Here is a 14,529-nt window from a genome sequence, read left to right on the forward strand (position 1 = left end):
TTGATGGGTTTTGTGGCAAAGTTCGCGAATGATACGAAGATGGTTTCTGAGGAAGCAAAGCGATTACAGCAGGACTTAGACAAATTGGAAGAATGGGCAAAAAAGGAGGTAGATGGAATAGTGTTGGGAAATATAAGGTAATGTATTTTGGTGAAAAGAACAATAGTGTGGGTTATTACCTAAATAGAGAAAAGGTTCAAACTTCAGAGGTGAAGAGGGACTTAGGAGTCCTTGTGAAAGACTCCCAGAAGGATAATTCACAGGTTGAGTCTGTGGTAAAGACGGCAAATGCAATGTTGGCATTTATTTCAATTGGAATAAAATACAAAAGCAAGGAGATAGTGCTGAGTATTTATAAGACACTACTCAGGTTGCACTTGGAGTACAGTCAAAAGTCTTAGGCCCTATATCTCAGAAAGGATGTGTTGTCAATGGAGAGAGTCCAAAGGAGGCTCATGAGGATGATTCCAGGAATAAGGAGTTAACATACGAGGAACATTTGGCAGCATTGGGCCTGTATTCACTGGAATTCAAAAGAATGCGGGGAGGGATCTAATTGAAACCTACCGAATGTTAAATAGACTAGATAAGGAGGATGTGTAGAGGATATTTCCTATGGTGGAGGTATCCAGAACTAGAGGGCACAGCCTCAAAATTGAGGGTTGACCTTTTAGAACAGAAGTAAAGAGAAGCTGATTGTTTCCTGATTGGTCAGGGCATCAAAGGATATGGCGAGAAGACAGCTGTACGGGGTTGAATGGGATCCGGGATCAGCCATGATGAAATGGCAGAGCAGACTCGATGGGCTGAATGGCCTAATTCAGCTCTGTTTTATGGTCCACACCATCAGGGTGGGGGAGCAACATCTTGTATCCCATCTGAGTACCCTCCCACCTGACCGTATGAATATCGCTTTCTCCTTCCAAAGAAAATTCCCACCCCTACTCTTCCTCCATTCCCCACTCTGATCTTTTACTTCTTCTCGCTTGCCTATTTCTTCCCCCTCGATCCCCTCCTCCTTTCCTTTCTCCTATTGTCCACTCTCCTCTCCTATTAGATTCCTTCTTCTCCAGCCCTTGACCTTTCCCATCCAGCTGGCTTCACCTATCACCTTCCAGTTAGCCTCTTTCCCCCCGCGCCCACCTTTTAATTCGACCATCTCCCCCCTTTCCCCAGTCCTGAAGAAGGGTCTCGGACTGAAACGACAACTGTTCACTCTTTGCCAGACCTTCTGAGTATGCAAGTGTATGTATAGTATATGCATATATACAAAGCTGCTGAGCATTATAATCATTTGATTTTCTCTGGCCACAGTCGTTGAGCTCATCCATCCACTCCTATGCTCCGTTGTGCCCATTCACACTACTTGCTCTTGTCCCATGCTGAAAGTTATTTATCATGAATGCCCCCGCATCACAGCTCAAACAGCAAAATGCATTTAGAGAGCACAATGCATCCAAGCACTTCATCAGAACACCGTCCGATTCAGGAGGTGTTAGAAAGTGGTATGGTATGCGGGTTGGAGGGGGTGTGCGGTTCTCAGGCTGGGAGCCCCAGACAGTGAAGACACGGCCGCTGACCGTGGAGCAATTAAAACTGGGGATGCAATAGGTCAGGACTGCGAGGTATGGAAATCAAATGGCCCCTGGCTTTGAGACTTTGCGACAAAAGAAATGGGTAGTGATGTCAGCTGTTGCCCGGGAGCCGAGCAGACAAAGAGCCGCTGATGGAGTTTCTCGATCAGTTTTCAGGCTGTCCTTTCCGGAGGCTCATCCCACAGAGCAGGTGGCTCAGAAGTGCAGGCCTCTGAATACAGACGTCTGTGTGAGCTCAGTGTGCAACAACAAAAATAAAAGGGGAACTCCAATCTCGGATTTAAGGAACTGCTGTGTACTTTCATGGGTAACATCCCAGAATAGAGTTGGTTCCTCAGTAACATTAGTTGCTATAAGAAAACACAACTCCCTGGCTGCACTCAGCTGCCCCCTCCCCCTCAGTTTTCACTGCCTGGAAAGAGGCCACTCTCCACTGGGGCCTAGCTCCTCCCCCCTGTAATCACCATGCTTCTCCTGGACAGTAGCTGCCAGCAGGTTATTACACTCCAAAGACCAACAGACTCTTGGCCTAATCCTTACCCGACACAAAATCCATATACAGTGAATCCTAGTTCATTGGTTCACATCAAGACCAGTCATTTCAACCCAATTAGGCGGCTGTCCCAATTAACATGGAAATAGTTAAAAACTTTAAAAAGACAAACTACCATTTAACTAAGTAATAAATTAAGTATTTAAAGAAATACAGAACAAAGAACACTAACAATGCCACTACAGTCCTATAAAACTGTAGTTCCTGATCATTACTGATGGCAGGATTCATCTGATGTTTACGATGAAATTTTCTTTTCATTGACTGTAAGTGAACAAAATTAGCACAGACTCCTGGTGTGGATAATGGACTGCCTACATGCAATTCTTTTGACAATTGCATCCTCCAAATCTTCAGTGGTGTTTCAACATCCAAGATGATTCTTGATAACTTCAAATGCTTCATAGTTCTTAACTTGCTGAAGTAGTGAACACGTTTCACTTTCACTCCTGGCTGTTTCTGGCATCTCCAAGCCTGAATACTGAAACTGTTGTGAGCAAAACAGTTGTCTTACTGCTTATTTCTCACCAACTATCAGTGACAAAAGTCACTGCTTTTTGAACACAAAGCTGTGACTGGCAGTATTTTAAAAAAACTGTTCGCTCTAGCCACAGTGTTAAAAGGCCACACAAATGCATGCGACTGATGCTAGTTAGAAACTGTTCTGCAACAGTTTCTTGTACCAATTAAGCTGCATAGTATCCCAAATAAACAAAGGTAATCCTGGCTATTATCTCAATTAGCTTTTGCTTTTTAAGAGTTATCCCAAGTAAGCAACTACCCAGATTAACTGATGGCCCAATTAACCAGAATCCACTGTGTTGGAAACTTACATCCTGAGAGACGAGCATTCAGCCCCTCAGTTGCTGATCGATAGAATATATGCCTGAAGCTTGAAAAGCACTTTCTCACCCTGTCCTGCCTCACCCATTTGAATAAACTGTTCCAAAACAAAATTCTTCCACAATACTGTTACAATAAATGAAAACAAATGGACATAATAAAGAGACCAAATAATTAATTCCCATCCACCAGAATCCAAAGATCAGCAATTTCTGGAATGTCCTGGATAGCCTTACAGAGTAAACAGCCCCTGCCTTGATACCGGCTGAGGCAAAGTGGATCCCCAAGTTCCAGGCTCTGTGACATGTTCACACTGTCCTCTGCAGAAAGCAGCTCCTTCTCTGCCCAAACACAGAAGATTAAGTGGCTGGCCACTGAAGTGCTGGTTGCTACTCAATCAACCATTTCACAGCTCTGAAATCTACGACCATGGCTTCTAGCTCTTAAGCTGAGTGGGGCTCAGGGGCCAGGACCTTGGTGTTTCTCAGTACCCCACTGGGTAATACGTCACAAATTGGACATTAAACCCAGATCTTGTGACCTTTGTCAAGGTGACCATTAGGATTTAAGTAGAGGTGGCGGAGGAAGGGTTCCTTAAGGTTGTTATAGCTGGGGGTGACAATGGGGATAAGCCCCCAATGGCGTGTGCCTCACATAGCCTCTGACAACCAAGTCCAGCTCTTGGCCTCCACTGCTAAGCCTGGTGGAATTATTTCTACTGACAGGAGAAAGGGCAAAGCTGGGTTACTGGCTCCTTAAAACCAGTTGCTTCGGGCCGATGGGGCTCATCAGCCATGGTTGGCAGTTCAGCGTTTTCCTTCTCCTAGATGATCTCGAACCTTCGCTGCCTTGAGGCTACACCCACACGTGGAGAAGGTTTCCGGAGTAAACCCAGAGGGAAAGATCCAGAGCTGGAGTCCCTAAGGCAGTCAAGTTCAACACTGACGAGCAACTCCTGTGATGCTACTGGTGCCAATCTGTACCAGTCTCTGCCGTTCCTTTGTGTTCATTAGATGCACAAAGAAGGCGAGCTCGCTACGTGGGCAATAGCTTGCACTCTATATCGTGCTGCCCAGGCTTGCATATTTAGACGGCTAGGACACAATATCCATGGTTGATCCTGACCAACAGAGGCCTCAGAGAGTGGAAGAAGTGTGAGGAGACAGTCCTAGCTCTTAATCCGCATTAAATATTAAGGCTTCGGCAAATGAAACAACTCCAGTCGGCAGCCTTGCATCACGAACTAGAAAGCAATTGGGTATCAAACAATGACCACCTTCAAGACAGAGTCTAGTCATCTACATTCACCAAAGCCCCACCATCAACATCCTGGGGGTCACCACTGACCAGACATTGAACAGGACACCGACAAATATCTCAACTACAAGAGTAGGTCAGAGCTTGGTGCCCCTTGGTGAGCGACTCATTTTCTGACACCCAAAACTTTTCTACCACTTACAAGGCACAAGGCAGGAGTGTGAAGGAACACATTCCACTTGCCTGGATGAGTGCCTTGAGAACATCTCGATGGACGCTCAATATCACTCAGGGAAAAGCAGTGGCTTAACTGGCACCCCATCCACCATTAATTCCCTTCACCACTGGCACAGTGGCTCAGTGTACCCCATAAGCACACCAATTTATTGCATACACACCTTCCAAACCGACTATATGGAAAGATAAAGTCTTCACAGGGAAGGGAGCACCACCATCCGCAGTTTCCCCTGTAGCTCACACCATGTTGACGAGAAGACATTTGGTGACTCCTTCATCCTTGCTGGGTCCGACTTCCATAATTCACTCCCCAACACCATTGCAGAAGTTCAGGACCCCCTTCTCAAGGGCGATGAGAAATGGGCTTATCAGCAGCATCCAGATCCCAGAAGATAATGGATGTATGCAGTAAATAAAAAACACTGACTGCTCATCCAATTACACATCAGAGCTCATCCTCCAAATCAGAATCAGGTGTATTATCATTCACACAAAATGCCAGAGGAACTCACCAGGCCAGGCAGCATCTATGGAAAAGGACTATCCTGACGAAGGGTCTCGGCCCAAAACATTGACTGTTTACTCTTTTCCATAGAAGCTGAGTTCCTTCAGCATTTTGCGCGCGTTACTTTGATTTCCAGCATCTGCAGATTTGCATGTTTGTATTATCGTTGACATACACTATGTCGTGAGTTTTGTCGCAACAGTAGAGTGCTAAACGAAAGAAAAACAAGTTATGAGAAAATAAACAAACAGTGCGAATAAGGTAGTTTCTACATGCAATCACCATCTTCCTCAATTCCCAGCTACTTGGACACATCAATTTCAGCCTTGAATAGAGACCAGGTTTCACAACCTTCTGGTGTACAGGACACCAGTGGCTCACATCCCTCCCACATGAAGAAATTTCCCTTCATTGCAATCTTGAGTGGCATATTGTCCCCTCCCTCTGTCCATGGACCTTCCAGTACAAGCGTCACGACACTTGGGCGCAGATGATTCTTCACCACTTCTTTCTCTCCATACAAAATATCTTCATTAGAAATTCAGTGTTATAGATACACAAAACAATGACTAACACAGTTCACGATAAATGGACAATACACATTAAACCAAAATGTTTCCATCTCTATCAATGATGGAAATTACCCCCCGCAGAGCCCAATGGTCCCGGAACACCTCTAAGGTCGCTGTGGACTGCATGTGTTCCTTCTCAATATTTACCTGGGCACGAACGTACCCCCTAAACATTGCCAGGCAGTCTACCCAGGCAGATCCTCCCGCCACCTGTTTCCAAGACCCACGGATGGCTGTTTTTGCCAGCCCCAGGAGCAAGTTGACAAGGAAATCCTCATCCCTCCATGCACCCCCTCCTTACTGGATGACCGTATAAAAATAGGGTGGGGCTAAAATGCAACCAGAATGCAAGAAGCAGCCCACGCAGATGCGCTAAAAAGGGGCTGCAGTCTCACACATTCCGTGTACATGTGGTACACGGTCTCCTCCAGCCTGCAGAAGTGACATGCGGGTGGGAGATCTGTGTACAGACTGAAGAATTTATTGCAAGGCACCGCTCTAAGCAGCAGTCTCAACCACAGATCACCACGGTGGATGGGAAGAACTCCCTCATAAAGGGACTTCCATTGGGGACTCCCCTCACCTCCAGGTGGAAAGACAGACCGCCAAGGCATGTCGGGGTGGTGGACAAGATCTAGGAAGTGGAGGGCGTGGAGCAGCAGCCCAGAGAGGTACCCCCTGCTTGCATCCCTGAATGAGATTGTCAGTGTCGAGGAGAGACGGTTCAAGTTGTGTGGACTTGGCTCTCGGATAAGATTGCGCGGCCTGGGCCCGACAAGCAGCTCAGCCCGAGTCATTCCACACATCTGAGCCACATCGACATCCGTTGAGGTAGGGCAAGGGTCGGCCACGACTCCGCTCTCTGCCAGAGAAGGGGATTCCCGGCCTGAGGCAACCATGTTCCAGACTCTCAATGGGTCCTGATAGAAGCCGGGCGTACTCCGCAAAGCAGCACGGCTGACACCTGCCAGTAGTAGCCGCATCTCTTCGTGAAGACAGCAGCCCCTCCGGAGGAAGAATGTCGCCAAAAAGTGCCACCTGGGAGGGTGCTCGGCGTACAGGAATTTCTGCAGGGTCCTGAGGCGGAGAGCCGCTAGTCGCATACGTATGCACACCAGTGACTGTCCACCCTCTCCCACTGGGAGACTCAAGACCGCCGCAGAGACCCAGTGTTTCCTGTTACCCCAGAAGAAGTCCACTAACCTCCTCTGCATTCTCGTGACGAAGGGGGCAGGAGGGGTCAAGGTGACCATCCAGTACCACAACATGGAGGCCACCAGCTGGTTTATGACCACCACCTTGCCTCTTCACCACCGGGTGCTCAACCAGATACCTGGAAGAGGTGGCTTGCATAGACCCCATTTCTCATGCAACATCCTCATCCCTTACAACAGGCGCATGCTCGGCCATCTACGGGACATGAGCTTGGAGTCCGATGGAACACTCTCCACTTGCTGAATGAGTGCCAAAGTTTCAACTCTTTGGAAGCTCAGTAACACCCAGGGCAAACAGCCCTCTTAACTGATGCCCAAACTACAACCTTAAACAATCATTCCCCTCCACTGACCTTGCACATAAAGCCCACAGTCTATGTTCAGCATGTTTAGAGCCTCAATGTACTCACTTGGAAATATACTTATCCTCCCCAATGCGAACAGGATCTTCCATCATGGGTGGTACAGTCATCACAGGCAGGCTCTGAAGAGAAAGACAGGAAAATATTGGCATTGAGTGAAGGTAGTAACAACAGCGGGCACCATGCTCCTAGTGTCTGCTGACCACTCTTCAATATTTCAACTCTGAATGTGGCTTCCAGGAATGGACAACGCCATTGAAGATTCCACTTCAGTAAGCATCAACAATCCTCCTTACTTAGGCTGTGTTATACTATACGTCTCTGGTCTGCCTTGGGCTCCACATTGAGCAGTTCAGTGAGCAATGGCACTCTCAGTAGAGTTTACAGAGCAAGTGCTAAATGAATTCACCACAGCACTCAACATCGCCCGCTCCTCCAGGACCACTTACTGGTGCTGTGACATGGCACCAAACTTGTGCAAAGAGATGGGAATAAGATGGGATAAGTGAGAGGAGAAGGGGATGAAGTGAGAGGGGGTGTAACTTGCAAACAGCAAGGAAACATAGAAAGAAAAGGGAGGGGGGTGTGTGAGTAAGGAGGTTGGAGAGTAGAGTAATTGTGTGCAGATTTATGAACATGGAACTGAACAGTACTGAAATATGCCTTTTGATTTTGTGTTTTTATTCCGTACTTTTGCTCATTCTTTTCGTTGCCGTTTGCATGATTTTTTCTTTGCAAGGTGGCAGGAAGGTTTGATGTTTTGCTTTTCTTTGGGCGAGTTGATCCCATGGATCTTGTTTTGCGACTGTCTGCAGGGAAGACAAACTTCAGGGTTGTATACTGCACACATACTTTGATAATAAAGGTACTTTGAACTTTAAATAAAAGGATAAATATAGCACAAGGGGAATGACATGGCATTGTCTACATCCAACAGAAGACAGTTATCTGCTGACAGGGTACCCCTGACAGCAGGGTAACCCCCTCATACCGCTGCCCAGTTTTGAGTGCTCACGCGTGTGTTGGGTTGGAAGCAAGAGACTAACACCGATACTAAGGCTAAACAGAATGCTGGAAGGGTTCAGCAGGTCAAGCAGCGCCTGTGAAAAGAGAGACACAGGAAATGCTTCCAAACAAGTGCCTTCCGGCGGAAATATTAACCCCGCTCCTCTTTCCACAAAAAGGTTGCCGGGTTCACCATTCTTCAGTCACTTGCCTGTCTCCGAACGTCACTCCTCCCTCCCCCCTCTGCTATCGGGCTCAACTTGCCCCTCCACAACTCACTAATTACTATTCACTACCCCCCCTCCTCTTCATACTGGCCACCACCCCTCTCCACACAGTCCTGAAATAACGTTTCGACACAGAACAACCATTCCTGCCACCTCTACAGATGCTGCTTGACCCACTGAGCCATTGCTTGATGCTGCCATTGCTAATTTTGGTTTCAGACTTCCAGTATCTGCAGTTTTTGCTTTTTGACAACAAGATGAAACCCACATATCTTACAATAATAAAAAAAAATAGATTCCTGGCCAGTGGTCCCTCTGCAATGGGGTCATGCCTTTGCACGTACCGCTGCCAAGGGATCCTCAACTAAAGAGCGCAGCCAGCATTATGCTGCAAGTCCCTGTCCCTCGTTAGGTCAAGAGAAGTTCTGTGAGTGTTGCGAAAATGGATGGCTGATCTGACACTGCACATGACAAAGTCACCCTGTGATGCAACAAATCGATTCAGGGAAACAGCCCAACCTGTTCACAGTTGTACATGGGCAGAAGTAGACATCACTGGCACACCCAACATTTATTGACATCAAGTACCCTTGAACCAAGTGGCTTACCAGGGGTAGCTTGGGGTCAGTTCTATTACTGTGGGCCTGGAACCACATGAAAGCAGCAAATTTCCCTTCCCTAAGGACATATGCAAGCCAGATGTGTTTTTAAGATGATTTTGTTGTCTCACAGCCACTCTCACTGATACTTAAATTCCAGATTTTTTTTTGCAAAAAATAAAGTTGATTAACCAAATGTTAGCTTCCCAGCTGTTGTGGGGAGATTTAAACTGTGGATCATTTGTGCGACTGTCTGGCTTTCCAACCCGCTAACAGAGACACTTTGCTTCCATATGCTCTGGCTGGAAGAGTTATCCAGACCACCAACACCAGGATAAAGGGAACAGAAGTGAGTTCAAAAGAACAAAAGGCAAGGAGCAGAGAGACCCCATCAAACATAACGGCAGATGTGCAGCTGCTCTGAGATGGGCAAACACACACAGCTTTCGGATCCTCATTTGCTGAATGTCTTCCCGTATTTTAAGGAAGTGATCAGCTGACTCTACAATCGCCCGGCTGCTGCTGTAGTCAGTCGTCCCAGCTGTGTCTGGTACTCAGGCCAAATCACGTCCTCCGCAGACTCAGCAAACGAGCCTATCTCAGCAGTGCTGGTTCTGAGCACTTTCAGTGGATATCCGCTCAGCTCTTATAACAAAAACCAAAAGAGTAAAAACTCTTGCTCAAATCAGCTCAGTGGAACCAAATGAATTAACTGAATACTGTTCATCAGGCAACACTGAAATGAGAAGGCAAGGGTCGTGGGGTGGGACCGACTGACAACTGGGACCCTCCAAAGTCATTTGTCATCTTTTTCCTGACATTGAGTCACATTGAAATCCTGGCACGACTATAAAGCAGCATTATATGTTATAGGCAGCCTGTTATTTCTAGTGTTTGTCCCTATTGATTAGTGTGAATTTGTATTCAGTCAGTGGGCAGTGTTTTTATTCTTTCAGTGTATGTGATTGCAAGCCACTAACTCTGAACTAACCTTAATAAACCACATTAACCTTCACACCTTAAAAAAACGAGCAAGACTAACATTTACCACCTACTCATTAATGCTCTTAAGACAAGACATTGAACTCCTGGCTGGAACTGAACCTGTGTACTGGTGCTGCAACAGCACTGCGCCACACTTCCTCCAGCATTTTGTGTGTTGCTCTGAATTTCCGGCATGTGCAGAATCTCTTACATTTATCATAAAGATAATATTGGTGAGGGATAAATATAGGCAGTGGGGAAGAGTCTCATCCAGAATTTGTATGAATTATCATCTCACTATTGCTGTGCTCAGAGCCATTAGTGTTGTACACTTTACAAGAAACAACTTAAAAAATTGATAGCGAAGCGCATTGTGATGTCTTGACAGATTACACCACAGTGCATGTCAGACATAAAGGCATCCGTTAGTCTTGTGAGACCATGGATCTGCAGGCGCAGGCCTGGGCAAGGTTGTTTGTAAGACCAGCAGTTGCCTATGCTGCAAGTCTCCCCTCTCCATGACACCGATGTTGTCCAAGGGAAGAGCATTAGGACCCATACAGCTTGGCACCAGTGTCGGCACAGAGCAAGTGCTTTGCTCAAGGACACAACACACGTGGCCTCAGCTGGGACTCGAACTCACGACCTTTAGGTCGCTAGTCCAATGCCTTAACCACTTGGCCACTTGCCCACACATGTTAAACATAACCCAATCCAAGTGTCAATGTATCAACACCCCTTGAGAAACAGAGGTCTGGACGTCAAGATGGCTCTGCAATCAAGACCTAAAGTACATTATAATGTTGTGCTAAGAGTTGAGAATATGGTGGGTTCAGGAGACAAATGACCACCAGTATCCATGGGCTCAATCAGGACTTTCTCTATGGCTGGAGGGAAGTGTTTAGCATATTTGGAGTCAGAGGAGATCTGGGTGCAAACAGAAGAAATCAAGGCAAGTTAGCATCTTAGTTGATTGGGTTCCCAATCCAGTATTGTCAGGGGATAATTTGGCTGTCCCAGGATCCAAGGAAGTTTGCCCCAGGGCAACCAGATCTAGGTTCACTTACACCATCCCAAAATGAATGTGCACCTCTGACTCAGAAAATTAAGCTAGGTACTAGGAAAAGCTGTCAAATTTCAGAAGTGACATTATACAACTTGGAAATGTTTGATATAATATTTCCCTTGGGGAAATACATTTTCAAATGTTAAAAATAGAATGCAATTGAATTATGTGACTCACAGCAGAAAAGAAGGCCATTTAGTCTGCCAAACACATGCCAGAAATGGCTTTGTTAAAATCGGATTGCTACACTTGAAGTCACTCCCTGGTTGAGGCCCAGAAACTGAATGTGGGACTGGGTGGTGAACTACTCATTGCTTCATACTAAGAACACCCGCTATGTACAAAAATTCCAACCTTGGCAACTGGCAGCTCCATTCAAACAGTCTTTGTTGGGGTTTACGCTGCTCATGCAATGGTAACAATCTACATTACCCCATCCCCTTCGCGATCACTACTTTCCTGAACTGTTATTAAAAGAACCGTTAGGTCTTCATGGCCAATGCTAATCCTGGTTTCCACAGCCTCAGTCCTGGGAGGAAAAGTATTCCCCATTCTGTCCTGAATCTCTTCCATTTAGTTATGTACCAATATCCCCAGCTGTCGCTTCATACCACCCCAGATAGATTTGTGCAGAACTGAAACAGGGCCTTCAGCCAGAAATTGTGTTGATGCTGACCACCTACACAAAACCCACTTACCAGGTTTTGGTCCATACTGCATGGTAGCTTTGTGCTTATCTAGCTAAGTAAATGTCAAGAGAGTACCTGCATCCTCCACCCACCTGGGGACCAGTCCATCATTTAAGCATTACCATCTATCAGTTTCCTCTGTCAAATCATCTGATTTCATAAAACAAATGAATTTCGGAAAATTCAGCCATCTCTGCAGGGTAGATCTGCACTGGACAAACTCCATGGCTCAATGCTGTCTAAAGAGAGATGCATCATTGGCTTTAAGTAAGCAACGCTAAGTTAGCATCAGTGTACAATATACATCAGCGGTTGACAGACGGACAATCACAATTTCTCTCTCTCTCTCTCTCTCTCTCCCCCCCCCCTCCCCCAACCGGCCTACAAAGCAAGGCAGCTGTTGCTGTGGATCAGGAACTCAGGAACTGCACTTGTCAGAAAGTGTGTGTGTCTGTCTGTGTGTGTGTTGGGGGGGGGGGTGGTTCTGGACCCAGTGATACCCAAAAGGGGCCAGAAGGACAGCAGATGATCCGGTGAAGCAAAAGGCAGGTTGGTTGGGTCGAAGAATCAAACAAGTTGTAACGCCGAGTCGAGGCAGAATCCAGATCAAGGGCGACGCCAGCAGTAGAGAAATGGGGACCCGGCGTTACAGAGGTAGTTAGTTGGGGGAACACAATGGAAAGCGTGGCGTGACGGATGGGTTCTTGCTTTCGTAGTCGAGACCAGAGTACACACGTTGGGCTATCAGCTTAGAAAATCGGGCTTCCAAACCTCCTGGAAGCCAGCTCAATAAGCTAGTCAGCAGTCCCACCCGCGCCTTGCAAGGGCGCAGTGGAGTAGTCCACTGGATGTCAGAAAAACCCCCTCCCCACCGTTCCCCATGGAAACAGCAGAGGCCCGTCTCCGTCCGGAGGACCGGTGCTTCATCCCAAGAACTGCTGCTCGGCTGACAGCGGCGTCCGTGCCCCTTTGCCGCGGATAAACGAAAAGAAACAGCTGCCTTTGAGGAGGTTACATTTCACAGCTTAACCAATGCACGCGGTTAGTTCATTTCTGATTTTATATTAAAAGCTGAATTTTAAAAAAAGAACTGGGACGATGCCATCGCATGCAGCACTGGTGCGCTCGGAGAATTTTCCCTTAAACTGTCCACGCTAGCTCCTGCCTCAAAACATTGCAAGGGGCAGGGTCGCCCTAGAAGCCCGTGATAACCTCCGGGTACGAGATCCCCGAGAAGAGGAGAGACAGACAGCCCAAGAGCTGTGAGGGCAAAGGTTAACTCTTCTCCCGAAACCAAGACCATCCTTGGTATTTACTGCAGAACGAGTCCTGGCAGAAAGCCACTTGCATTGATTCAAAACAAAAAGCCGTGTGAATTTAACAGAGCAATCCGTAGATTTGCACTAGGAGCCCGTCCCTTTCTGAAGGAGCTGAGAAGTGCCCGGGCACAGCAATGCTCAGAAAGACAGCGATGTTAATTTCACAGGGAAACCCTGACCTTACGGCACTCGTTAATTTTCCTAAATGTCGAGACTTTGGTCAAGGAGGAATCCATCTATAACTTAATTCTAAACACGAGCAGGGAGATTTCCATTCTTTATTACCTTGTTCGAAGCCTCTTTATTCTAGCGATGTGGTGAGTCAGCAGTTGGACCCCGATTGACAAGCTGCTTGAAGAAGTCCAAAGCCATAGCATCGACTCCTTTTAAAGGAACTGCGGGGATGGCCGCGTTTTGGATGACTGATGCGCCAAACGACCAATCAGAGCCTGGCGACGTTTGGCAATATTGCCTATAGCGGTGACGACAAAGGACCAATGAACGTGAACTTGTGCGTGTGCAGACAGTGAGCCGATGCGTCGCTGGTAGTTAAAGACACACTGTGTCTTTAATAATGAATTATTATACACACTTAAATAGAAATGTACAACACGTATATTAATTCATTCATGTATAATATATACTTTTATCATAAATGTTGCTGAGGACTGTGGTCACCTCATTGGACAGGACCTGCCTCAGGGAATCCCAGTCGTATATAGAATGAACAACAGGCATTTCATCATCAAACGGTTCAAGGCCAAGAACAAGGTCGGTACCACCACTATCATGAAGTTTCAATATCTGGACAACAACGTCAGCGCAGCACTCTTTAGTAAAGCCCCGGTGCATCTTGAATGTCTTTGCCAACGTATATAGGGTTCTGGGTCTTGATTTAAATTTAAAAAAGAGGTCTTATATCATCCACCGCCCAACCAGCCGTTCATGCAGCCGACCATAAATGGTGACGACATCGTCCTTGAAAATGCAGACCACATGCCCTACCTGGACAGCATTTTCTCCTCAAAATGAGACATCTACCCCGAGATCAACCACCGCTCGAGTAGTGCCAGTGGAGCCTATGCAAGATTAAAGGAAGAGTCTTTGAAGACCGCGAGCAAGCAATCCAAACAAACTTTCAGTCTATAGAGCAGTTGTCCTTCATACATCACAGTATGAAGCTGACTCGTGGACCATCTACAGTAAGCACCTAAAAGCCCTGGAACAATATCACCAAAGAGTCTTACACAAGATTTTGAGGATCAGCTGGGAGGATAATAGGCCAACAGCATCTCCACAACAATAAAGCAGCAACACTCCGACGGAAAGGTCAAATCATCCGGATGCCTAACTCATGCGGATCCTTTACTCCCAGTTGAAAGAAGGCGAGCCGCTGGGAGGTAAAGGCAACGCTTCAAAAATAACATCAAAGTCGGTCTGAAGAAATTCAATGTTACATCTTAAACCTGGGAAAATATTGCTCTCAACAGGGACATCTGGAC

At 46.7% G+C, this 14,529-nt stretch overlaps 1 protein-coding gene across 2 annotated transcripts in view; it reads right to left on the reverse strand.

Annotated features, from left to right (window-relative positions):
- rassf2a (Ras association domain family member 2a) overlaps positions 1–13,527 on the reverse strand; it is a 49,749-nt gene extending 36,222 nt beyond the window's left edge. Inside the window, exons 1-2 of one of the 2 annotated variants that reach the window (XM_063056970.1) lie at positions 13,313–13,527; positions 7,187–7,260 (exon numbers count right to left, since the gene is read on the reverse strand). In XM_063056970.1, the coding sequence (XP_062913040.1) occupies positions 7,187–7,248 (62 nt within the window). In that variant the 5' untranslated portion in view covers positions 7,249–7,260; positions 13,313–13,527. Of the gene's footprint in view, positions 1–7,186; positions 7,261–7,829; positions 7,922–13,312 lie in introns of those variants that run through there. The other variant, XM_063056971.1, reaches the window with a different exon arrangement.
- Between the last annotated feature and the right edge of the window lie 1,002 nt (positions 13,528–14,529).

This window comes from Mobula hypostoma, chromosome 8, assembly GCF_963921235.1.
Source record: "Mobula hypostoma chromosome 8, sMobHyp1.1, whole genome shotgun sequence".
NCBI classification, from domain to species: domain Eukaryota; kingdom Metazoa; phylum Chordata; class Chondrichthyes; order Myliobatiformes; family Myliobatidae; genus Mobula; species Mobula hypostoma.